Below are 27,744 nucleotides of genomic sequence, written 5' to 3'. Positions count from 1 at the left end.
ATTCTGTGAGGAGACCTGGAAAACATGCACTGGTTGGGGTCCTGAGGACCGAGTTTGAGAACATGTGGTTTAGGTAACTTCATCCACTAAGTGGTCAATGCATGGTTAAATAAAGTCATAAAGCTAGTCCTATCGGCAAAGTCAGTTAAAGCTTTCAGTACTTGCAGCTACATTAGGAGCAGTTAAAAATAACAATGAACCTGCTATTCTAGCACTCAAAAATGCTAAGTGATAAGTATAACAAAGCATAACTCTTTATTAATTAAAACAAGCTGAAAATTAGACAGTACAGCATTTCCATAACTTTTCATTTGTAGATTGGTGTATTCAAGACCTAGAATGATAGTTCATCAGAAATTGGAAGTGCCAACTCTTACATATAGTAATTACTAATTAGCAAAATGTTATTAAGAGGCTGACAGATGTAACTTATTTTATTTTCAGTCAATGTTATATCATGAGGTAATGCACATACATACAGAAACAATTTGATTACTATAAGTGGTACAAATTTAGATTTCAGCAATCTCTGGACAGTAAAAAGTGACTTTTGATATGAAGCTATCAAATGAAATATGGTGCACTTCACACTCTATAGTCTAATCGCCTCTGAAAGTAAACGTTCTTTACACTTCCAGGATCTTTTTCACATAATTACGGACATTGTAATGAAGCTGTGGCGAAGTATGGTTGAAGGTCTCTCTGGCTAAAGCACGAGCAGTCTCAGACCCAGCTTGCATGGCGCAATACAGTGGCAATGTATACTTCTGTTTTCCCTAGAAGCACAGTACGCAAGGAAAAAAATAAAAAATAAATAAGTTTTGCTATGTAGAAAGAGTAAAAAGAATAATCTTGCATATTTCTAATATACTGAATTGGAGGCCTTCCGATTTATACTTTGCTTCTTCTCAAAACAATTAGTCTAATAGGTCTTCCACAACCAATCTTAAAATAGGATGTTTGGTACTGACTGTTAAAATCAGTTTCTCTAAATCCATCTGGTAGATACTGGAACCATGGAATGTAGAGGGCACTGTTCAAGGAGCAGGCACAAAGTGCAAACTTAAACTTGCTGTCTCCTCCCCCTCTACATCCCATAGTGCAAAGCGCTATGTTTAATAGTTACAAGTTTAATAAGCTCATAGGAGATCAAGATAATACATGTAACCAGAACAACTCAACAAGGGAGTGAAAACAGTGTAATGCAAAAAAGTAGTGAGCGCAGTGACCCCCAACATCTAATCTGGGACACATTGGAAACATGGGGATGTTTCAAAGATGTGCGAAAACATTTACACCAAAACTGGCATCTCTAATTGCTCCAATGAGGCACAGTGCCACGCCACCCAAGAGACACTCACTGAACTGGTAGAATGGACCACCAGGCGATGTGAAATTAGGGCCTTCACCAAAACATAAGCTTGTTGGAAGGATGGCGTGATCTATCTGGCCACCGCATTTAGTCACTGGCCAACCTCTCTTGTTGGCATCATAAAACACAACGACTGTCCATTTTATGGTATATGGCAGATCTCTCCACATAGATCCGCAAGGCTGAGACATCATGAAGACTCAACAAATCCCTGCCATCAGAGGTGGAAATTGGGAGACGACCTTCAACTGAAACAAAGGTATGATGTGCAGAACCTTCCTGTCTGGATCAAAAATGAAGAACGGTGACCTGCAATACAGTAACGCCAATTCCAAGACTTATCTTGCTGATTAAATGGCCAGCAAAATATACATTTTGGAGGTCAGAAGTTGAAATCCACAACATACAGGAGGTTCAAACGTTGGCTTTTGAAATTGAGATCCCACATAACAACCGCAGGAACAAATGGTGGTTGGCCAACATACATTGAAAAAAAGATTGAAGATGCTGAACCTGACCTTTCAATGAAGATAGTGTCAACCAAATGCCCAAGCCATCCTGCTGGAATGACAGAAGATGAGCAAAGTTGAATTTAGAGGTATGGGCCAGTTTCCATTCACACATGGAAATGTAAAACCTCCAAAAGCGATGGAAATTGGGGGCAGAGGATAGCATCCTAACCTTTATCCAGGTCTGAATGACCTGATCAGACAGGCCCTTAGCTCAAAGAGTCTTTGCTTCAACAACCATATCGTCAAAGCCAAAAAGCTAAGTTCTGATTGGAAAACTTGCCCAAACGGATCAGATCTGGCAGATGGGTAGTCGCCAAGGATGATCCGCTGCCATGCTGAGGATGGAGGCATACCCCGACTGCTGTGGCCAGTTTGGAGCCACCAGGATGATGGGAACTCCCTCTGATTTTGTCTTTTTTTTTTCAGCATGCAAGGGAGCATCAGATATGGCAAGATAGCAGATTTGGTGGCAAAAATGTAAAAGGCCAGAACAGCCCTGTCCTGCAGTTTCCTAGATCATCATCCACTAGGCAGATATAGATTCTATAATATTAAAAGCCTCACTTGAGTATTCAGCTGTAGAAGCCATTTTGGAATAAGAATCCATTTTGTATGCCATATATGCATGGAGGGGTGGGTGCACAGGACAGGATGGAGTTAATTCATTGTACAGACCCGTCATGTGTGCACAGAAAAGCATATGTACATATATGGTAAGGTATGCGATTCCAATGTTTAAACAGAGCTATAGTCTCACTGCAGATAATGAATACCAGATGTGTTAAACGGAATCTATAAATGTGGGCTGCTCTGTTAAAATAGAGGAGAGATGGAGATGCTTGTTGTACATACAGTTGTATCCCGTGTCTCTTTCTTTCACATTATCATATGTAGGTTATAACAGACAAGATCTTAAGAGTGACCAATAAACTACTCAATTTACTGGCCATAGCTAGTTATCAGATTTGACAACATGGAGATTCCCACTGAGATGCCCAGGAGTATTGACCACCACTGGATAGATGTGAGATCGTCCTCTGGGGACAGAGTTGCCAGGAGTGAGTAAACAGAAATGTTTTGCCCTCCTGGTAGCTGTGTCCCCATTGCAATTGATGATCTGTCCTGCTGGAATCAATCCTTGGGTAATTATTGGTCACCCTAAAGGTGTTATTTAAACATGTTATAATCTGTTGTTATATGTTCAGTGAATGATATGTGAATGTTTAAAGTCTTGTTTGTGTTTGTTATGTACCAAACCTGTCCTTATTGTGTTTTTAGAGTAACTTTGATTTAGTCACTGATTTAACTTTAGAAGAGAGCCCCACACAGTGATTTGTTTATGAAATAGAATGCCATGAAATTGCATTAGATTTAGAAAAGTACATCAGAGAAGGATTGGATACATTTACAGAAATGTGTTTTCATTTATTAGTGTATGAAAGAACAGAAAGGGAGACCCTGTCAGGCAGTGTGTCCAGAAATAGGAGGAACGTTACATCCAGTCAAAAGTGTTAATAACTGAGGCAGGAAAAGTCAGACCGTGGCTGTCAGCCTATAGATAACATTTGATGATATTATTCTTGTGCACGAGAATAATAACCACAGGGCTATTTGGCCTGATACTTGAGTTATAAGGGACTTTAACTCAGCTATACGAGGGACTGTTATAGCATTGGAAAACGGCGATAGTAAGCCGGTGCCTGAGAGTTAGGACACTCAGGTGATAAAGAAGCTTTATGGGAATCATAAAGCAGGATATTTGATGAATGTTTACAAAAGCTGACACCCCAGATACTGACTGGTTTAAACCTCACAAAATGAGATATGAGAAGCAGAGGTTAATAAATATAACCTAGATGACACACTGAAAGGTCTGATTGAGAAATGTAATAAACGTGAATAGGAATATAGAAATGACCCCCAGATGTCCACTTACTTAATTATCACTGCAGAGGAATGTTGTGTTTTATATAACTAGTGTTTTGTTTGTTTTGTTTCTCTTTTCTTCTCAAATGTATATTTAATTTGTATTGTGAAGGCATGCTGTGATAGAGTTGCTTTGCTGATGACAATGGAATGCAGGATGTCACAGAAAATGGCTGCTGTGCTGTAACTGAATGTTTGCTTTTGAATGAAATGGGCCCATATGTTAGTTGCTAAAAGAGAGTCGAGTGAACTTGAGAAAGTAGAGTTGTGTGGAACAATTGTATTGATCAGATGTGACGTGTGTGAATGATTGTGCGTAGTGAAGGTGTACTAGGGAATTGTGGAGAAGGTGTGCAGGAATTGAAAGGGTTAATGTGCCAGTGCGAGTGAGTTGCCATTTTTTCATGTTGACGCCCATAAATAAAAATTGGCATTGCAAGATTGGAAAAAGGATTGATGTTGAATGCATTAATAACAAAATGCTTTGTTATTTTCTAGGAAAATGGATATTGTTTCTGTAACTTGTGAGATCAAGAGATTGCAGAGACATATTGTAATTCTAAAAGAAACAGTAATTATATTTGATTGCTGCAGAAGGGATTAATAGTAAAAGTGATGTAAACTTTCCCTAACAAAATGTTTTATCAGTTCAGTCCATGATTTCTTTAAACTGTTGAATGATGCATGCTTACAAATTAAGATGTTAATGGTTTTAGACGACCAACAAGAACATAATTTTACAAATCTAAGAATATAGGTAGAATAGGGGCTGTTGTTTAGATATGACTGGACTTAATTAATCAGAAGCAGCCATAGGAATGCATATTGCCAATACAGTTGCGCAGATCAAGTAAGCTTTAAATGAAAAGAAAAAAAAAATCAAATAATCTACTCCAGATGTTCCAAGTTCTGGAGTGTAAGGGAATGTGGTAATATACCCTTATAGAAGATAAATTATCCTCAGTTGTAGAATATCATCAGAAACTGTTAAAAAAAAAAAAAGACACATCAAGGGATTGATGGATTGATAGGTACTTTCACCCTTGGAAATGTCAGGATGTTGAAACTAATTTTGTTTACAGGAATGTAACTAGAATTACACTGACACTACTTAAAACATGCCGGACGTTTTTTTTATGCTTCTAACTGATTTGGTTAAGATACTCAGATCAATATTAAAGTTTAGGATTAAGTAAGATAAACAGAAACAATTTTTTTGGTTCAAAGCTCCAACCCAACCTCACCAAGAGGGTGTGTCTGGACCCCAAGGGGAGGGGGGGGGGGAAGGAAAAAAGTTGTACAAAAAGTGCCTGTACTAAAGATATTTAAACAATTGAGAGGATTTTTAGGTCTTATTGTATATTGTATTGTACTTAAAAGGTGATAGACAGCAGGAATTTAAAAGTACTGTAACTTAGTTCTTGTGTTAACTCTGCTATATTACAGCAATTAGTTAAGATTGAATCCAGATGTCACTTCATTTCTCATGTATTCAAGAGGAGGGAGGAAATGTACTGTGGGGGATGATGCTGGCATATGAGAGAAGATCCAACAGCACAGCATATGCAAATTGGAAGGGTCTGAGCCTGCACATCCCTAATGCAAATACTATATGTAGTTCAGCTAGCAACCACAGGGGACTAGTGAGACACAGGAAGATGAAAATTATGATTACTTTTTTTTTTATTTTTCATCTTTCTTTAATGATAATGATTGTTTTGAATTAATGAAATCTTTTTCGAAGTTATGTTATTGTAAATTATAGATAGATTATAGTTTGCATTAGATTTTTTGTTTGCTGCTTTTCAAATGCCAACAAATTTAGTTTTAAGTAAGGTCAAAAGCACATATCAGAGAACATACCCCAGAAGAGGAACTGCTCCAGCAAACCAAGTTGGCCAAACAGGCTGCAGTAATATTCCTACCTGATATTTTGATATTGGCGACCAGAAACATTGAACCTGATTTTGTTAAAAGTTGCAGTTACAGGTTCCTCAGAAGTATGACTTGGAAAGATTTGCACGACTTCGGGTGATGGATGGATGGTTAAGCACCACCTCTGTCTGCCACGTGCACTATTCTCAGTCTGAGCCCAAATACTTCATGGAAGCACTCATGAGTTTAGAGATGCTATGGTAAAAATAGCCAAGAACCACTGGATAGCCCCAGACTTCAGTTAGGCTGCATAAGTCTACCCCTAATCATTGCACAGCCCAGGAAAAGTGATCAAGGTACTAGAAGAAGAAAGGAGTACCTCACAGATGTTATTCCTTCCAGAAATGAAAGATTGATTTTATATAGTTGGTTAAGTGTTGGGTATGTTCTTTGTTCAGACCTGTTGTCAAATTGACTATGGTTTTGCAAGGTAGCAAACAAACACAATAGAAACAATATGAACAATAGGAAAAAGGAAAATAAATGACAGAAGTAATTCGTACATGTGAAGTACTTGAGGTAATAGAGAGTAACAAAAGGTACACATTTTATTAAAAACATTTTTAGAATATATCTTGGAGAATCTGAGAATAAATAGGACCCAAAGCAATGATAGAGTGTAAAGACTGAATTATACAGTCAAATTGAACTATGAAAAGTTTGTTAGAATGTTTATTTTTTAATATGATTGTTAGTCAAGAACAGTCCCAGTGTGAAACGTAAGATGATAGCTTATGGAATACTATTTAGTATAGCTGTTAGAACAAGATGTGATTTCCTACAACAGTTACAATATGAGCATGGTGACTTGATTCAATATGTGATGCATATATAATAGAAACTAACCAAAGTCCACCACCAGGTGTTCTCTTATGTTCTAGATCCCAATTCAATTGCAGCACCTACAAACTGCAACCAGGTGATTGGGTCGTGATAAAGAAGCATCTAAGGAAAAGTCCTAGGACCCAGATACAAGGTCCTTATCAAGTTCTCCTAACTACTCCGATGGCAGTAAAGGCGGCAGAAAAGAAAATTTAGATTTGCCTCACACTGCAAGATCTTTATATAAGGGGAGTTGGAGTAATTTGAAGTTATGAATTGATATATATGTTGCTAGGCCTTAAGCCAGACAAAGGCTTGTGAGGATGTACTGTATACTATGATTCGTTCTTGTTATAGTTTTGTTTCTAGTTTTATCAATATCCATACCTAGTGTAAATAATGGTCACTATCTAAAAGCTTTAGCCAGACTATTTAATACTGTTATAGATGAAATATTTGATGTGTTTGAAATAATTACTAATGAATTGAAATTTCAGGTGAAGGTTTTGGGACAGTTTAGGCTGATCCTTGAGTATCTCACAGCTACACAGGGAAATGTGTGTAAAATAATGAGACCTGTTTGCTGTAATTATATAGCTGATAATTTAGCTGACCCAATATATGTACACTTAGAGAAAGTTAAGAAATTGAATGACCAGTTTAGGAAGATACATAATGATCCAGAGTATAATATTGATAGTAATGGATAGTTTACACAGTTGAATATGTCAAATTGGTTTAAGGGAACAGAAGAATAGTTTTCAGGTATTTTCATGTTAATAGCTAAAGGATTGAAATTACTAGTCATCTACATGATTGTCAGGATAGATATATGACTAATAAGGAAAATACTTACACTTGATTACTATTCTAGGTTTAAAGCGTCTAAAGAAATGTCAAAGACAACTATGATCCTGCTACATGGACAAGACAACCATTGCTTTGCAGAGACTTATGTGAACAATGTATGGAAATAATTGAAGACTTTTACAAGAATACGGATGAAAAGAAGATACAGGACTATAGGAACTGAGGGACTCATCGCCTATGTGGTCTTGAATGGGCACTGCCCCATGCAGCTACCTCGTTAGGAGGGATAACTTGTTGTGTGAAGTAGGGACCAGCTACATAGGGGGTGGGCCATGGCTAGGTAAGCTAGAAAGACAATAGTATGTAAAATTTGAATCGAAAGGGGGGAATATGTAGATGCCATTTTGGAATAAGAATCCATTTTGTATGCCATGTATGCATGGAGGGTGGGTGCGCAGGACAGGATGGAGTTAATTAATTGTAGACCCTGTCATGTGTGCACAGAAAAGCATATGTACATATATGGTAAGGTATGCAATTCCAATGTTTAAACAGAGCTATAGTCTCACTGCAGATAATGAATACCAGATGTGCTAGACGAAATCTATAAATGTGGGCTGCGCTGTTAAAATAAAGGAGAGAGATGGAGATGCTTGTGGTAAATACAGTTGTGTCCCGTGTCCCTTTCTTTCACATTATCATATGTAGGTTATAACAGACAAGATCTTAAGAGTGGTCACAATAAAGAACTCAATTTACTGGCCATAGCTAGTGATCAGATTTGACACAGCCTAGTTGCTATTAGATGAAACAGGACAGAAGAAAAGAGGATGTTCGCTGTTATAAAAAAGTATTCTAGAGAAGAGCAGCAAGAACCACACAAGGAGTCTGTGAAAACTCTTCCAGAATTACATCCTGCTCCAGAGCATGGTTGACCAATACTATCTAGTACAGCTTGTGACTCATACGAAAGGTTCACCTGCGGGAGACATGTCATGAAAGAAGCAAAGTATTCCTAGAAGGGGGCACTCATGGATTAATCATATCTGAAACTATAACTTCTAGTGACCCATCAACATTAAAATTACATTTTTATTCAATCCTTTTAAATTTTGCTGACATAATTTTAAAAGGTTATAATGTGAAAAAATAATGTGCAAGTGAAATAAAACTAGTGGTATTCTCCACAATAGTCTTTTGATACGTTCTACTTTGGTCCATATACCACTTTATAGATCAGCTTGATAATTGAGCACATAAACTCAATTTAACAATTGATCCACTGTGCTTCCTTAGCTTCTCACAATATGTTGCGTCTGCCTTAATTGAGTTTAAATTTTTGCAGAATTTGTTGGGTTATTAACACACAGTTATAGTATTGTAATATTTCAGGGAATGTGTACCAAATACATTCTGGACTATCCTGGATCACACTAATCCCATGTGCATATGCATACTATAATGCTCTCATCTGCTCATTTACTCCAGAGCCAACTATATTTTATCAGGTTGAATACAAATTCCAAAGGGAATTCTTTTAATCTCTCCTATGGCTTTGAATCCTACTATTACGAATTGTATATTATTACACTTTATACACTTCAATAGCTGTCTCCTTAAGGTGCGTACACACTGGGCGATATTTTGGATGACGGAATGATAACGTTATCGTTCAGTCGTCGAAAATATCGTTAATTTTTTGTGCAAAAATTATGAACGACAATGACCAGCAATGCGCGCTCCCGCTGGTAGTTTGTCTTAGTCGTTCATCGCCCGAGCATGCAGGCCAACCTGACAATATTGTCAGGTTGTTGCATGTGCGGGAATGAGGGAGTGAGTCCGGTACTGAACGATATCGTTCATGATATTGTTCAATGTTTGTGCTCAGTGTCGTTAACGACATTGAGCACACCTCTGCCGGGGACCCACTAGACTATGTCGCTCATGGAGCAAATAGTATAGTGTGTACGCACTTTCATTCCTATATCAGGAGTTGCTACATGTGTGGTTTTGGATTATTTAACATTATATCCAACCAAAATTCACAATGCATCATTCGTGAGGGTTCCATAAACAGAATGTGTGTTAATATCAGTGTGTGTAGTTTATGCAGATGGATTTACTGTACATATTAAATCATATTAATTTGTATTATCAATCTCAGCCAAGCAAGTAATAAGATGCTCCAGCCGTTAACTTGCATAAGCAACTCACAATCACTTCTGTATTATACTTCTAAAAAGAAGTTTAAACAGCGCTTGCTTCGAAAATATTATTTAACCCTTATTCTCCAGGTAACCTTTGACAAGCAATGTACTTTCTTTTTAGTAGTGTTGTGTGCACAGGGAACATTTTATTAAACTTCTGGTTATGACCACATATCTTTTTATAGCTTCGGATGAACTCTGACGCTGGATAACATTCAGTGTTTCTCCATTTAGCCCATAAATTATATAGTATATTAATGCCAGCACACAAGCTGCGCTAGTAGGTGGCCACAAACACATTCTCTGGGTGAGCTTTGACACTAAAATAACGTCATCTATACCCCCGTTCAATCACTGAATTGTACAGCAGTTCACTGTGGGTATAGAAGCTGCATCACAGAGTGATAATCACAATTATACTTGTAATCGGATAGTAGTATGCAGCCCCACTGTTCGTTCTTCCAGCCGCTACTTCAAATAGTATAGTGCTGCCAGCTGGAAGGCTGCACTGTTCCTTGATCACTTCTATCTGCCCAGTGAGCTATAGTGCAGTATTCATCAGCAACATGTAAGTTGTGCTCATCCCGGTTTGCACAGAATACACTCAATCCCTATTAGGACTTTAACAACATGTTTAGTGGAGACACAGTATTTTAAAAAGTATAGGTCACGTGTGCCTGTGCCGTCCTGACACACGTTGTCAGCTTAAATCATAGGAGCAACCCGACCACCGGTTGCCTTAAATTATATCCTGGTCTTCCTCCAATCACTATCTCTGATAGAGATATACATTGTGTGTGTGTGTGTGTACACACACACATACTGTGTTATTCAATGTATATGCCTTGGTATTGGTTTGCGTCCACGTGGGGGGGGGGGTGCTGGCCGTGGAGGTCGTCAGATGGCGCAGTGCAGTCTGGTCACGTTGTCCGGGGTCTCGGCAGCAGGCGTTCTCCAGGTGAGGCAATCATTAGTGTTAACTGGAAGGGGATATTTAAATGTTTTTGATATGTGTGAGTAATGATTGTTCCTGGTGACGGGGTAACTCCCGAAAAGTAGGAAGCTGAAATAAAGGACAGTTTTACTTTCTTGTGATGAAAAGTCTCCAGATCCCGCCTCTAATGGATGTCTGTACATGGGCTGTGTTTACAACCTCGGATGGCACCAGAGCATTTGTAACTAAAATAGGAGGAGTGCCGGGTCGTTTGAGGGCAAGTATATTTGTCCTAAGTTTCTGACCTACACGTTTTAAAACCCCAAGAAAACGTTTGCGATTGTTCTGCTGAGAGCTTTTGAGCTTTGGTGAAAGCTGGTTATGGATGGAGAGTGAGGGTGGGCTCCATCCATTAGGCCCAGTTTGGTTTTTAGGGCCTTTAACCTTAGAGAAGGCTAATTAACATCCTCATTCAGGTGAAATCACTAGCCTGGTCAGCATATCACTCACTGCCTGCCTGGGACTGCAGAGTCTCTGAGAGAAAATCTGCTACTTGATACAAGTGAACATAACTTGTTTAAACTTCTTATGCTTTTGCAGTGTTAAGCTGGCTACACACTTGGGAGATGACGGCACAATTTGCCGTATCGGCACGACAAATCGTGCATATTTGCTAGTGCTGCACGGCCAACTGTAGTGCACAGGTTCTCAAACTCAGTCCTCAGGGCCCCAAGCAATGCATGTTTTCCAGGTCTCCTTACAGAATCACAAGGGAAATAATTAGCTCCACCTGTGGATTTTTTACAATGTCAGTGAGTAATGAATACACCTGTGCACCTGCTGGGTGACCTGGAAAATGTGAACTGTGTGGGGTCCTGAGGACAGAGTTTGGCCAAATCGCACCAACATATCATCTGGTCGGCTGTACACACTACACAATGTAGTGTGTACAGCCGACGAGACAAGATGTTGGTGCGATTTGGCCAATTTTTACATCATATGTTGCCAGTGATCATTGTAGTGTTTACGGAAGCAGCGATAAATCGTATACGATAAAACGATACACTATATTGTTCGGTTTTATGGGATATTGGACAGTTTGTATGTTCAATATCTGGCCTCAAGGGAAATTGGATGTAAAAATCGGTCCAATTACAAGTCGTTCAGGTGTGTACCCACCCTTCGTCGGGACGACATATGTTTAGTTAGTGCCGGACAGGCAAGGTATTTATTTTGAGGTTTTATTTTATTTTGCTGCTCAACTTGCATTCCCACTGTATATGCAGTCAGGTCCTGGGAAAATTATTTGGACTGCAGCTCCCCTTCTGTGACAGCCACAGGTAGAATAAACACTTTAAAATAGATATTGTGCATGAATAGTTTATTATAAAAAACATGAATAATACACATATCCAAGTACTAGCCGGTAATGCCCGTACTTGGTACAAGCATGACCTGTTAGTAAGTGGATGTGTGTATTAGCCATGTTTTTATAATAAGCTATTCATGCACGATAGAGCTTCCCCTCATATATATTAAAAATATATATATATATATATATATTTTAGAGGGATAGAGATATATATATATATATATATATATATATACACACACACACACACAAATATATATATATATACATACATATACACACACAGTATGATATTTTTTCACACACACGTACATATACAGTGGTACACATAAACACATAAGTGGTTTTCAGACATATCTCACCATCAAGGGAGGGAGATTGCTGCACTGAGGAGGCAAAGAGAAGATAGAAGTTGTCTTGTTTGTTTAGCACTTTTTTTAAATTTAGCTCTTTAAAAAAATAACTTATTGGTTGCAAATAAAATATTAATCAAATACAGTGAAATATAAAAAAAAACTCACATATATACAAACATACATTAGTCATGACAATACTAATAAACCATGTGTTTAAAAATAAAATGTCTCGCTCTGTGTTTATTTCCACTCTTTGTATTATTCAATATATACTGATATTTATCCAGCAGTTATATTCCTATTGTTTTCTTACAATATTTGCTTTCTCTATAACCAATTCATTTATTCAAGATTTATTTATGTAACAATGCAAGTATTATACACTACAATTCTAATAATATGATTAATTGCCAATGTAGGAGTTCGCGTATATGTTTCAATTATTGTCACCCTCTATTGGGAAAACTATATACGTTTAACTGCTGGTAGTGTAAGTATATTACCGGAATTAGCTTTAATTTATTGTGGCATCAATCTATATTCCCATTATAGAGTTCAGGTTTAATATGCCATTATTGCAACAAGGTTCTTATATTAATAATGACTATATATCCATTATTAATACTCATATAGTATTCTGTTAGTGGTGCTGCTAATGGTTAAATATTATATATAAAAGTTAGCATAACAACCACAATCCTATTTTGGATATCGATAAGGTGATACTCTGTATCAGTATCCCACATTGACCTATTACGAACCAACTTGCATATAGATAGTATGGAGAGGTTGATACTTTGCTAACCATTTTGCAACAAGTTGCTGTGAGACATCAGTAACAGTGTGTCACTGTTAATGGCATCTCAACTCTCCAATTGTTATAAAAGTATTAGCGCTAACTGGTTTGCAGTTATTGACTGCCTGTCCCATCCAATATAAATAATGAAATGACACTAATTATAGTAAGTGTAGCGCTGTTGCAACTCGCGGGTGTATCCCGCTAATGCCACTCATCTATATTGGATGGGACAGACCTGTGCGCTGAGTGGCATTAGCAGGATACACCCACGAGTTGCAACAGCGCTACATTCATTACAATTACCGGAGGCTTGTGACAGTCAATGTGTCACTCTAAGCCGGGCAGTTACTTCATTATTTATATTAAATGGGACAGACCTGTGCGCTTATGCAGTAACGCTGCCCGGCTTAGAGTGACACACTGACTGTCACAAGCCTCCGGTAATTGTAATGAATGCAGCGCTGTTGCCACTCGCGGTTGTATCCCGCTAATGTCACTCAGCGCACCAGTACCTATACAATACACATTTATGATTATTGTCACATAGGAAAACAGATCACACACAGAGAGGTGAACGCCAACGCGCGTTTCGCTGGACTAATGCTTTCTCAAGGCTAACTCGATTGCCATAATCCATGAACCTTTATTAAAAAAAACCCAGTATAATTATTTCCTTCATTCACCCCCTTAGGGGACCGACAATCCATGAGCAATATCATATTGGTTTCCAATTTAAGGAGTTCATGATCCACGTCCCCTCCTCTAATACCTATGCTTATCCGTTTCATTCCATATGCTTTTAATCCTGTTGGGTTGCCATTTATACATTTAAGGAAATGTCTGGCCACTGGAGTTTGAATTTACTTAAATCTTGTTTAGCATTCCATATTGTTCAGACATGTTCCAATATCCTGACTTTTAGGGGCCTGATGGTTTTTCTTACATAGCCTTTACCACAGGGGCATTCCAGGTGATAGATAACCGTTGTGGTCCTGCAGTCAATGTAATGTGTGATACATAGATGACATTCTGAAAGTGTGGGATGGTGAACGACATCAATGTGAGAGATTCATAGACATCTTAAACACCAATGATTTGAATTTAAAACTAACCATGGAGATGAATCAGAATGAGATTAATTTTCTGGACCTCACCATACGGATAGGGGGCGATGGCATGATATCTACAGATATCTACAGAAAAATCACTGCCACAATCAGTGTATTACATAGTAAAAGTGCTCACCTACTGGCTACCATCAAGGCCATCCCTAAAGGGGAACTATTACGGGTCAAAAGAAACTTCTCCCAACAAGATGTTTATGAACTAAGAAAGAATGAGACATGTGAGAGGTTGAATAGGAGAGGATATAGTAAAACAATGATTAAACAGGCAGTAAAAGAAACTAAGATATATCCTAGAGAATCCCTCCTCACTCCAAAAATTTGGGATCAGAAAGAAGAATAAATCAGATTTGTTGGAACTTCCAACAATAATTGGAAGGAAATTAACCAAATCCTCCAGAAACATTGGCCGATCCTACATACAGACAATGATTTGGCCAAAATATTACCAACCAAGGTGCAAACAAGCTGGAGGAGGTCATGAAATTTGAAGGACCAACTTGTTCAGTCATTTAACAACATTGAAAGCATCTGTATATAACAAAAAAGGAGTCTTCAAATGTGGACATTGTAAATTATGTCAATACATAGTAAGAAAGGATTGTTTTTGGGACAAACATGGTAAAAAATGGACTATCACGGATTACATTGACTGCAGGACGACAGCGGTTAGCGATCACCTGGAATGCCCCTGTGGTAAAGGCTATGTAGGAAAAACCCATCAGCCCCCTAAAAGTCAGGATATTGAAACATGTCAGAACAATACGGAATGCTAAACAAGATGTAAGTAAACTCAAACCCCTAACTCCAGTGGCCAGACATTTCCTTAAATGGCAACCAGACAGGATTAAAAGCATATGGCATGAAACGGATAAGCCTAGGTATTAGAGGAGGGAACGTGGATCATTAACTCCTTAAATGGGAAACAAAGAAGATATTTCTCATGGATTGTCTCTCCCCTAAGGGGATGAATGAAGGAAATAATTATACATGTTTTTTTTTATAACAACTAATTTGTAATGCTGGGCATACACTACAATTATCTGTGAGAGCTGTCCAATCTGGCTGGTTGGAATGAAAACCTGGTAATATATGGGAGCAAATGACAGTCGATCATATGGTTTTAAACACTGGAAAATTGACAAAAAACAATTGTTCAAATTGGTTACATTTGTGTTTTAACCAATTTGTCTGAACGACTATTTTTGTTTGTTTTCCAGTGTTTGTGAGCAAATGAACGATTGTCATTTGCTCCCATACATTACCAGATTTTCATTACAACCAGTCATATTGGACAGATACCTGACAAATAATTGTATAGTGTATGCCCAGCATAAGGATGGTGTCTCTTATAAAGGGACCAATGGCAAATGGGTATTAGAGCCCACTAATTTATCCTCGGTATCAAAATGGTAGATAAGAAAATTAGGGCAAATAGTGACAGCTGATCCATTAATACTACAATTTCTCACCATATGTTTATTATTATATGGCCTTATTCAATTTACAGTTTTAAAAGAACATAGTATTAGTTAATTTTTGGTTTTATTTTATATGCATTTAATAGATCAATTTTCGTTAACACATCTCATGATATGAATTGTATAAATTTTCACTTTTTTGCAGTGTTGTTTGCTCACTATGATTTCTTTTTTGTTTAATTTTCGATTTATCACTTATTCATCACTATGGCCCTCATTGAGGCCCACTCGCGAGCGGCTGTCCGCTCGCAAGTGGGTCGATGGTCCACACTGCGCATGCGCACGACGGAGGGAGCTCCTTCATGCGCATGCGCGAGATGGGACGAGCGAAGGACTTTCCTTCGCTGGGAGTGTCTCATCAAAGGGGGCGTGCTGTCGATGGTGACTGACAGCACGCCCCCTTTGCTGGGCGTGCCGGGGGCGTGCCTGCCAGGCGGAGGCGTTCCCAAGGGAACGCCTACTGTCTGAAGCCGGCCCCACTGACATCACTAGTGATGTCAGTGGGAGTGATTTTGATCTGATAGAGCCAAAATCACTCCTGGCTTTGGGGTTGAGAAACTGAACCGCAGGCTTTTGCTCGCAGTTTCGATGGTCAAGACCATCGCGACCATCATCCTGCACGCTCGTATATGCTGTGGGTGGTGACACACAGCTATACGAGCGTCCAGGAGGATGCTCCATATTAATGGAGGTGGGCCCTGATTCAGAGCGAGCGCTCTGGTCAGAGCGTCCGGCTCTGAATCAGGGCCTATATCACCACTCACATTAATCACAGTATCTTTGTAGTCAATTAATATAATTGTTTTTTGCATAAAATATACATATATCCCATATACACTATATAATTTTCTAATTTATCAAATTTTATGCACAATTACATTAATATTGTATACACTATATTTTTTACATGACACGTAGCACACTGTATGATTCATATTTATAATCCAGACAATATAATTATAGTATGTAGATAAAATATTTATTCACTTATGCAATTGTATGCTTTTTGACATTAAATTACCATATTTTTTAACAAAAATGCTCTAATTTTTCTACAAAAACTTTTGATCTTCTTATTATCTTTATATTTGGATTAGGGTCCACTAATACTATGATTAAACAGAGTAAAAGTATAGTAATACATTCCCTCCAATTGTGGTGATTTACTGGGGAATGTAAAATATAATATTATTATAGTATGTAGATAAAATTTCTATTCACTTATGCAATTTATGCATTTTGACATTAAATTATCATACATTTTATTTTTCAAAAATGTTTAAAATTTTTCCACTAAAACTTTATTTTAATTATTTTATTTTTATTATAATATTTTTTGTAATTAAAAAGCTTTATATTTGGATTAGGGTCCACTAATACTATGATTAAACAGAGTAAAAGTTTAGTAATATATTCCCTCTAATTATGGTGATTTACTGGGGAATGACAGTCCACCTAAGCAATAAGAACTATACCTATGTTTTTGACCACTGAATTCTGATTGGCAGAACAAGTCAGTCAATTAATTTACTGAATACCGGGAGATGTGCAAACGGCTCTAATGCTGAAATAGCCTTCTAATTGACAGGAGGAATCACATGGCTTCTGGGAAGAGATTGGATTGGTGGAGGAATGGAATAAAGGGGCTTGTTTCATGTCCATCGGGTTAGCCTTGAGAAAGCATTAGTCCAGCGAAACACGCGTCAGCGTTCACCTCGCTGTGTGTGATCTAATTCCCTATGTGGCAATAATCATAAATGTATCAATGTGTATTGTATAGGTACCGATGCGCTGAGTGGCAATAGCGGGATACACCCTGAGTGGCAACAGCGCTACATTCATTACAATTACCAGAGGCTTGTGCAGTGGCGGATCCAGGGGGGGGCGATTGGAGCGATCGCCCCCCCCTAGTAAAGTCCGTCCTTGATCATCTCTCCCTGCAGTCCTGCGTAGTGCAGGTTAAGATCCCTGGCTCGGTCTGGCTTGTAATGGAGCTTAGCCCAGTTCCAGTAGCTGACTGCATGCAGGAATTACTTTCTGTACACTGCAATCCTCCCCTACCACCGAGGAGCTCCTCCGTTCACATAACAGCCTAATAAATTATGCAGGCTGACCCCTGGGCTTGTGACAGTCAGGGTGTCATTATAAACCAGGCAGCGTTGCTCCATTATCTATATTGGATGGGACATGCAATCAATAACTGCAAACCAGTTAGCGCTAATACAATTATTACAATAGGAGAGTTGAGATGCCATTAACAGTGACACACTGCTAACCGTTTTGCAACAAGTTGCTGTGAGACATCAGTAACAAAGTATCAACCTCTCCATACTACCTACAGTATATGCACGTTGATTCGTAATAGGTCAATGTGGGATACTGATACAGAGTATCACCTTATCGATATCCAAAATACAATTGTTCACTACAATATCATACCCGAAAAGGATTGTGGTTGTTTTGCTAACTTATATATAACTTTTTTTTATTAGTAAGTATTATAAGAACCTTGTTGCAATAATGGCATATTAAACCTAAACTCTATAATGGGAATATAGATTGATGTCACAATAAATTAAAGATAATACCGGTAATATATTTACACTACCAGCAGTTAAACGTATATATAGTTTTCCCAACAGAGGGTGACAATAAATTAAACATATACGCAAACTCCTATATTGGCAATTAATCATATTATTAGAATTGTAGTGTAAAATACTTGCTTTGTTACATAAATAAATCTTGAATAAATGAATTGATTATAGAGAAAGCAAATATTATAAGAAAACCATAGGAATATAACTGCTGGATAAATATCAGTATACATTGACTAATACAAAAAGAGTGTGAATAAACAGAGCGAGACATTTTATTTTTAAGCACATGGTTTATTAGTATTGTCATCACTAATGTATGTTTGTATATATGTGAGTTTTTAATATTTCACTTTATTTTATTAATATTTTACTACAAACAAGACAACTTTTTGGTTTTGAATATTGTCATTAGTTGTCAAGAGGCTGCACCCCCAGAATAATATATTATCAATATACAATTGTGTGGGACTCATTATTTTGAATAGGGTTTTATTTCTGTCTACATTAGAATAAGAAACAAAACGAGAACTGGTGCAGTAGTTATTTTGGTTTTTGCACTGAGGAAGCAGGTAGAGAGAATCTGTGTGTAGTGAACACAGGCAGCTCCTCTACTTGGCCAACACTGAACAGCTGTGGGCAGGACAGCAGCAAGCCCCATCTCAATCATAGTTAGAGAGATGAGACTGAGTGCTGTTCTAGCCATGGTCCCCAGAACCGCAGTCCTAGCTCCCGCAAATTAGTACTACTTGCTGCGCTTGTAGGTCACTCCCGGCCACCCACAGGTCCGAGGCCCTCTTCACCGGGGGGCATCAGAGTTGAAGCGCAGGCACGGAGGGGTGAGTGCAGGGAAGTGCTCCTACCTGCCCTCCAACAGAGTCCTCATCAGGACTTTGCAGACGCAGTGCAAGAGCATTGCTGCTAGATAGCTATTTAAGCAGTAATAGAGAAAAATAGCCCAATGTAAAACGTGCCCACTACTTGGGCACAAAAAAAGAAACAGATACTTTGCACTATAAGATGTCGAGAGGGAAGGAGGCAGACCACAAAAGTTCACATTTTGCAATTTCCTTAAACAGCTCCCTCTATACCAGATGGTTTCAGTGTCCCTCTGAGCGGATGTTAAAGAAAATTTGCTACTAAAAGAAATGCTCACATCCCACTACGTACTTGGCTGTGGAGGAAATCACTGACTTTCTGAAAGTGGTTCAGATAATCATTCTTCAAAACAATTTGAGTCCAGCGAAGGCGGAGTTCAGCATTTGTGGCTTCAGATATCTTTGTATAATATTTTCCAAGCTCTTCCACATTGCCTGTGTAAAGCAGGAGAGAACGTTTTTTAATAACTGAAAACAAAAATTATCCTGTATATACATATCAATACAATTTTCTTAATAAAAAAGTTTAATACTGTACCTCAATATTCCTGCTACAGTTTAACAGGAGGCTCAAACCATAAATAGCTCCTCCCTATTCCGATCATGATGTTGCCCATGTCAAATGCAGCCATAACTCTCGTACATATGGCTAGCTTGGCAAAATTTGCCTCTCTCAGCATGAGCCCCATAGAGGAAGAGGCTGTTATTTTCACCAATCATCTGCAAACACCGCTGCAAACCAACTACTACTACCACGATTTGTCCTTCTCTGCACCGTATAGAAAAGAGTCCTGGACTGCACACCCTAAATATATATATAATGGGAGGTGGTACCTGTTGAGACTTGTATTGTACCCTACAGAGGTTCCCTGGATATGGTGAGTAGGCCCATAACCTTAGCCATGATTATGCTAAAAACCTCTATTTGTTGCAAATATTTTTATTGTGTATATAAATAAAATTTGGAGTTGTGCATCTGTGATCTGTCTGTTTCTGTGCCTGCAATACAAGTCTCAACAAGTAGCACCTCCCATTATATATATTCAGGGGACTCTTTCCTATACACTCCATTTAGTGTGCTTCATTGCACGCCTGAAGGAATGAGACGCCTTCAGCCTGGACTAGCACCCCTCCCCCGTTGGTTTAAAGCATGGAGTCTGGTATTGTATATGCACACTAGTATTAGGCACAATTCTAGGCAAGTCCTACAATTTATATACTGTAGTGCAACTTTGGGTTGATTTTTGGGACGTGGGTCCCCTGGATTGCTTTGGTTGGTCTGCTTCAGGGCATCACATTATAACACATTCTTCCTTTATTGCACATTTTAACACTTTACTGTTTGTTTTTATCATTTGTATTTTCACTTTTCTATCCTATATATGCAGCCGCAGCTGCTCTTACCTTTCTTACTTCACTTTTCTCATTAGAACGATGCCCTGGGGTGGCTCGGCTGAGCTGTTTGGGGGTGTCCTGCGCGCTCTGGATTTGAACTGTAGTATGTTAGGGACCTACCCTACAGAGGTTACCTGGATATGGTGGGTAGGCCCATAACCATGATTATGCTAAAAACCTCTATTTATTGCAAAAATTTTATTGCATAATGTGATTATATATTATTATTTTTATATATATTTTTTTTTTTCAGTCATTTGGAGTGGTGCACTTGTGATCGGTCTGTTCCTGTGCCTCTTTCTCTGCACCTGCAGCTCCACACACGCCAGAGACACCGGCCTCGCAGTGTGAACACAGCGTGAATGCGGTCACCGCAGCTGGAAGCAGACGATCTGAGGACCTATTACTGGACATTACCGTAATTTCCAATTGATCAGCAAGAGGCCGTCAAGCCCCCCCCCCTGCACCCGCAGTCTCATGCACGGTAGAGATGTCGGTCTCACTGTGCGGACACGGCATGAGCGCGGGGACTGCTGTTGCGGGTCCAGTGACCTATATCGGACATACCATCCAGATAAGCTGCCTTGGCTATACGTCTTATTTCTACTGAGCTACCAAAGGAATATATCGCTATCTTCGTGCAGACATTAGGGTGAGAAACTCTCTCTTTTTTTCCTACTCACTATATGGACATTGCTACAATTCATCAGCAGACATTTAAATCATTATAAGTTGGAATAAGAGCAGTGTTTTTCAGCAGAGATTTGGATATTTAAAGGTTACATTTTATCATTGCTGTCACTGCAATACATTTACTCTTTTACAGTGTGCAATATTTTTTAGTTGTTTTTGCTGGGACCCATGCAACATTATATGAGTATATTTTAATAAATCATGTCAATTGTTATTTAAATTTGATTGTGTATGGGATGATTTAAATATTCACTAATTGCTTAAGCGCAGTTCCTCTACATACCTTTTCACTATTTCCGAGTCCCATTGAGTATATGTAATTGCGACTACACACGATACATGATACCTGAAATGTATTCTACACTTCTCCTAATATCACTTATTTCTGTCTTACCAGAGGGTAGAGGTGACCTCTCAAGTACTCGATCCAAGAAGTAAACTAACTGATATGTCTTCCAGGGTATGGTGTCTACTTTGGCAATAGCTTCCATGTCAAGTGGTGTAGAGGCCCAGAGTTCTGCCAGAGCTTCAGCTGGCTTCATCAGAGTATCACCAGGGGAGAGATCTGGCAGGAAAGGAGGCCAGCCAGGGGTGTTCAGCCAATGGTCAAATTCCAGGCCTAAAAAAAAAAAAATAGTAAAATAAACAAATTAAAAATTAACCAGTCACCTCTACAATCAACACATTGTCCAGTTAAGTATTCAATAGAAATAGCTTTTCTTTCTCTAGATGGGGTACTAGTTTGAGAACATGATGATCCAAGTTCCTTATGGTAGATACTAATGCTGTTTGACAGGATTAGCGTTCCTGCTACGCTGTTTTAGCGCGGCGCGGCGCCCTGCCCTCCAGGAGGAGGGCAAAAAGCACCCTGCCCTCCAGGAGGAGGGCAAAAAGCGCCCTGCCCTAACAGCCTGCGGGAGCCGTTCTCACCCGCGGGACGCTGCGTCCCGCGGGTGGAGAAACATGCGGTGACCCGGTCACCGCCGGAGAATAGACGCCGGGCGCATGCGCCCGGCATCTATTCTCCCTGTCTGCAGGGCTTGGGGGCTGCCCGGCGTGTCCGTAAGTGCCGGGCACGCCCCCAAGAGTGACGAAAAGGGGACGCGTCTTATAGACACGCCCCCTTTTCCGATGACCACGCCCCCTTCTCGGACGCGCGCACGCCTTCGGCGCGCGCACGGGCATGCCCTCTCTAGCTCCGGCGCCCTGCCTGCCGCCGGAGCTAGAGGGAACACTACAGGATGCAACTGAATTATAGTAAATTGTAGTAAATGAGGGAAATTCAAGCTTGACCCATGTAATATTAGCAGAATAAGTCACTGACTGGATATCAAATATTAGCATAAGAAGTGATCCAGTCATCCTTCCACATTGCACCACTGTTAATTCTATCCGCTTTCAGATGTGTTGAAGATAAAACCTATGCTAGTCTTAGGTATGACCAACGGTTTGCTTTTCTGCTCACAAAAGTTTTTCTTTCATTTCTTTCATCATTGAAGCTCTCAAAAATCATATCCATTTCAAGGTGAAATAGGAGCTAATTTGTATTCCATAAAGAAAAGAACAGTTGGAAGCATTCGTAATACTAGTCTAATAGGTAAAAATCAAAGCCACCTTACAAGATGTAAATCTGCAGGATGGCTGATAATAGCTAATCCAGTCATAGCTAAAGTGAGGTTAGGTAATTGTATTTTATATTCTTAAAATTCCAGTGGCGGAATTTACCTAGGAGCTGCCAGTGCTGCAGCCCCCCTCCCCTCCCCCAGTAAAATCCAAATTAAAATAAAGTTTTTCAAAGCGTAATCTAAATTTTTTTAAATGGTGTAAAATTTTAATTAAAATTTTACCAAGCAAACAAAAAAGACAATTACGACCAGGTCTCAAGAAATTAACCCTACACACAGTGGAATGTAGTATAATATTTCTTCATGTACAATCGAACATTATAAATTCAAATCAATTTCCACATAAAAGTCAAATCACATACACATATACACACACAGTCAGGTGCATAGATATTGGGACATTGGGCCCCTTAAAAAGTGGGAGGCACATATAGAAACCGTTGTAATTCCTACACCGTTCACCTGATTTGGATGTAATTACCCTCAAATTAAATCTGAAAGTCTGCAGTTAAAGCACATATTCTTTGTATAATTTCAAAATCATTGTGGTGGTGAACAGAGGCCAAAATATGAAAATTCTGTCAATGTCCCAATATTTAAGCACCTGACTGTGTGTGTGTGTATAATATATATATATATATATATATATATATATATATTTATATATACACACACACACACACACACACACATACATACATATATACACACACACAAAATGTACACATCTACCAAAATTTCCATATTCACAATGATTCACTATTAGTTAACATCGGGAGGTATTATCCGAAGGACACATACACTGGGAGTTAATAGAGAAATGGGGACACCCGTACCCGCTATGACTTGAATAACTCTATTCCAGAATACACCCACCACAGATCATTGCCATATCAGATGCTAGAAGGTACCTCTAGATATCACATTTTGGACAGGAATTAGTTGCCCTCCCAGCAAACTTCATAAGCTTAACGGGCGTGAGATAAGTCCTATGCAAAATAAACTATCTATCTGTCTGCTGGAACCTAATTGAAGGGAATCGGTATTATATCCCGGCGGCCGCATGGCCGGGAGTTAGAATCCCGGCAGCGGCAGCCCGACAGCGCTGGAAATCCCAATCGTGGTAAGGTAAGTATCAACTAATCTAACCTAACCCCCCTAACCTAACCCTCCTTAGGGGTGCCTAACCCTAACCTCCCCCCCTGTGCCTAACCCCCCCTCTAAGTGCCTAACCCCCCCCTTCCCTGCTGCCTAAACCCAAGTCCCCCCCCTGGGGTGCCTAACCCCAAGCCCCCCCCCTGGGGTGCCTAACCCTCCCTCCCTCTAGCCTAACCCTCCGGGGGGGTGCCTAACCCCAAGTCCCCCCCAGGTGCCCTAAACCTAACCCTCCCCCCCTGCGGCTGTCCGCTCGCGGCGCCCGGCGTACCTTCGATCGGGATGCCGGGCGCCGGTGGCCCGGCGTCGGGGAAATGACAAGGCGTTCCGGCAGCCGGCTTCCCGACTGTATACCAATTGAAGCAGTAGAACATCTAGGAGATTCCATAGCAAGGTACCAGGATTCATCACTTATAGGACCCACATCAGCTACCCATCGCTCTCGATGGCAAGGGAGATCAGAACAATGATGAGGAGCGGACAACAGGAAAGAGTATAAAAAAATATATGGTTTTACGTGAACCCAAAGGACAGCAAAAGCGTTTTAACAGGAGAATCAATTATGATCTGGGGAGAATTGGAAAATTGGGTAGACAAGGCATGACGTAACGGAAGACAACGGGAGAAGTAAGAGGTTGGTAGATGGAATTCGTCCCTCAATTGTGTGAAGGCCTTAAGAACACCAGTATCATATATAATTGACCAATAGAGATCAGGCCCTGAGAACCCCATACTCCATACCCATCTGTAAGAAAGACAATTCAGTCAGCACTTTGGAATTCCATAATGGGGTGTCCGGGTCTAATCCCTCATAACTAACCAATTTAGCAATTCATTCCCAGATTTTAATGGCCTGCTAAAACAAAGGAGGGTCTCTATAAGAGCATCCCTCCTCAAGTAGGGCCTGCAAAGGGGTGTGACCCGGCAACGACTGGGAAACAAAAATACAGACTAAAATCACTCACTAGGTCACCCTGTAATATATGAGCGCAGGTGCGCCAACTGTGATGCAAAATAGTACAACCAGAAATGAGGAAGGGCAAGACCCCCTGTGTGTCTGGATCTAGTAAGATTATTCAACTGAATACTAGGGCGCTTATTCATACAGACCAGAGAGGAAACCATACAATTCAGTGTTCTAAATATAGATAGTGGGAGTGTTGGAATACATACAAAAATTTAGGTTGAATAATAATTTTAACCAAATTAATTTGACCGGTCAAATGTCAGGGGCAATTTAGTCCAGGCACGAGATTTCCCACGAAGATACTCTAATAATGGTTGAACATTTAGGGGTACATAAACTCGTGGAGAGTTAGTGACCCAAATATTTAAAACAGTCAACCCATTGTAGGGGAAGAGTTACAATAGGAGTGGTGGGACAATACCCCCGGAGTGGCATAATATGGGAATTCCCCCAATTAATCTTTAAACAAGAGTGAATGCCGAAAGTTGTAATAACCCGGAGAACCACTGGCATGGAGACAGCATAATCTGCCAAAAACAGTAAAAGGTCATCAGCATATAAAGCAACAGTGTCACCTCTGCTGCCCAATTGAAGACCCACTATATCAGGATAAAAGAGCAGCATGCATGCCAGCGGCTCTATGGCCAGGGCAAATAAGGCTGGGGACAAGGGGCATCCCTGTCTTGTTCCCCTAGATAACGGAAAAGGTGAGACAACCATTTACTGAGATCCGTGCACTAGGAGCCGCATATAATAACTGAATCCATTTAATAAAGCCTGGACCGATCCCGAAGGCCCGCATAACTTCCCATAAAAACTGTCATTCTACGGAATCAAATGCTTTGGCTACATCAAGTGACACTGGATACATCCACCTGAGAGACTTGTGAGTAAATAAATGCCGAAGATTCTCCGAAGTAGATTTACCTGGCATAAACTCCGTCTGGTCTGGATGAATTATAGTAGTAATAACCCGGTTGAGTCGTAAAAATAAAAGTTTAGCTAGATTTTTAGCATCAGTAGGTATAAGATCAGGCTTGGACTGGGCTGCCGGGGAATCAGGTTATTCCTCGGTGAGCCCTACAGTGTGGTGACCACGCCCCATTCTCATCAGTGCTGCTCTCCAGTCTCTATGCCTCCGTAACAGGGCTGTTTCGGCACCACCTGGCTGAAAGTAGATGCAGTCTCTCCTTTCTTCCACACAGGAAGTTTTGTTTCACCCTCTCACTTCTCTGATTAATGTGGGTGCAGTCAGAGAAGCAGAAGTGACAGACACTATATGCCAGTGTCTTTATTACGTACTTCTGACATCACAAAAGAGGTTTATCTGCAACTCCTGTGTTGTCCCGTGCTTAGGGGCCCATACACTATCGACGGCTCACCGCATTCCTGCGATTATGCAACCCGGCATTGCAAGATCTGTGAAATCCAACATGTTGGATTCACCGGTTTCCCGATCAAATATGATCGTGATTTGCAAATCTGTGAAATTTAACATGGTGGATTTCACTGATCCTCCGACGGATCGCGGAACATTGATGGCGTTTCTGATCCCATTGCACGATCCGGCAATCCATTGGTAGGTGTATGGGGGCCTTTTATGTTTTGACTTTATGTAAACCAGAACTATATGGGCTATAAATTGCTTCACCATTACTTATTATATAATTATGTACCTGGTCGACTGTGACTGATTAAGAAAGATGGGTCACATGTATGTCTTATAATTTTGCATCCCTACATTGGCAAGCTGTTTTTTTGGTGAATATATGCCTCAAGGCTGTATCTAGCGTGGTGCGGCCGGTGCCACCGTACAGTGCTCTGGGGGGGGGGGGGGTCTGGACGCCCACCGCAATTTTTATTTACCGGGCTGCCCGCTGCTATGTATATTAGCAACAGTGTGTGCCAGCATCCTTCACAGTAGCCCCTGGCTGTCTAACAATCTCCCTTAGCTCTGCCTCCTCCGGCTGGCACCCACACTCTGCGCACTTTCTGTAGGGTCTGGTCTCCTCTCCACACAAACCCACAGTGCCACTAGCAAGAGTGAGGAGTAGTTGCATTTGGGTGTGCAGACACGACGACAGGCAGGGTCCGGTCCAGGCAGTACTCCAGTGACAGTGTCAGCCCAACTCCAAACACAGGTGTCAGTCACTCAGTCTGTGCCTGTTATTGACCACATGAGTGCTGCTGACTGCATATAGGAAAGCCTCTGGGAAGAAGGGGGAGTGGGGTAAAATTGCTTTACAACATGACCTGATATTATGTTAATATTATTATCCATACTGTGCGAAAGTATAAGGCAATAATATAGCAGGTGACCAATAAACAATGTCTTCTTGTTCATCATCCTGTATTTTCATTTAAATAAGATGATGGCAAACAAGACGATCTATTGGATATTTGGTGGTCACCTGCTACATTAGTATCTTATATTTGGCACAGTTCGGATAATTCAAATGTATTGGGCAGGTGAGTGCTGCATCTGGGGGGCACCAATGCTCTTCCTCACACAGGGCATCAGAATGTCTAGTTACAGTTCTGAGGCACCTAATTACTTTGCCTCATACGCTGTTGGGTATGACATCTTTCTATCACAAACATATACTGCAGATCTCTGATATATGCAACCATGGTTGTATATCTATCTATAAGATGATAACTGAACATACAATACCTTCTAAATACTCGATTTTTAATATATGCTACAAACCAGTGACTTATTACTTTCGATCAAAAGGTACCTGAAATTCTATCCCATAGGTTGGATTACAGCTCTAATATTAA

At 39.9% G+C, this 27,744-nt stretch overlaps 1 protein-coding gene across 2 annotated transcripts in view; it reads right to left on the bottom strand.

The window, feature by feature from the left end:
• Positions 1–219: 219 nt before the first annotated feature.
• RNPEP (arginyl aminopeptidase) overlaps positions 220–27,744 on the bottom strand; it is a 71,847-nt gene continuing 44,322 nt past the window's right edge. Inside the window, exons 8-10 of one of the 2 annotated variants that reach the window (XM_088461464.1) lie at positions 21,608–21,832; positions 19,418–19,560; positions 220–776 (exon numbers count right to left, since the gene is read on the bottom strand). In XM_088461464.1, the coding sequence (XP_088317590.1) occupies positions 627–776; positions 19,418–19,560; positions 21,608–21,832 (518 nt within the window). In that variant the 3' untranslated portion in view covers positions 220–626. The remainder of the gene's footprint in view (positions 777–19,417; positions 19,561–21,607; positions 21,833–27,744) is intronic. The other variant, XM_088461463.1, reaches the window with a different exon arrangement.

Source organism: Taudactylus pleione, unplaced genomic scaffold, assembly GCF_031769625.1.
Source record: "Taudactylus pleione unplaced genomic scaffold, aTauple2 ptg001058l, whole genome shotgun sequence".
Taxonomy (NCBI): domain Eukaryota; kingdom Metazoa; phylum Chordata; class Amphibia; order Anura; family Myobatrachidae; genus Taudactylus; species Taudactylus pleione.
The sequence above is the reverse complement of the archived record's forward strand: the minus strand, read 5'-3'. Positions and strand labels throughout refer to the sequence as shown.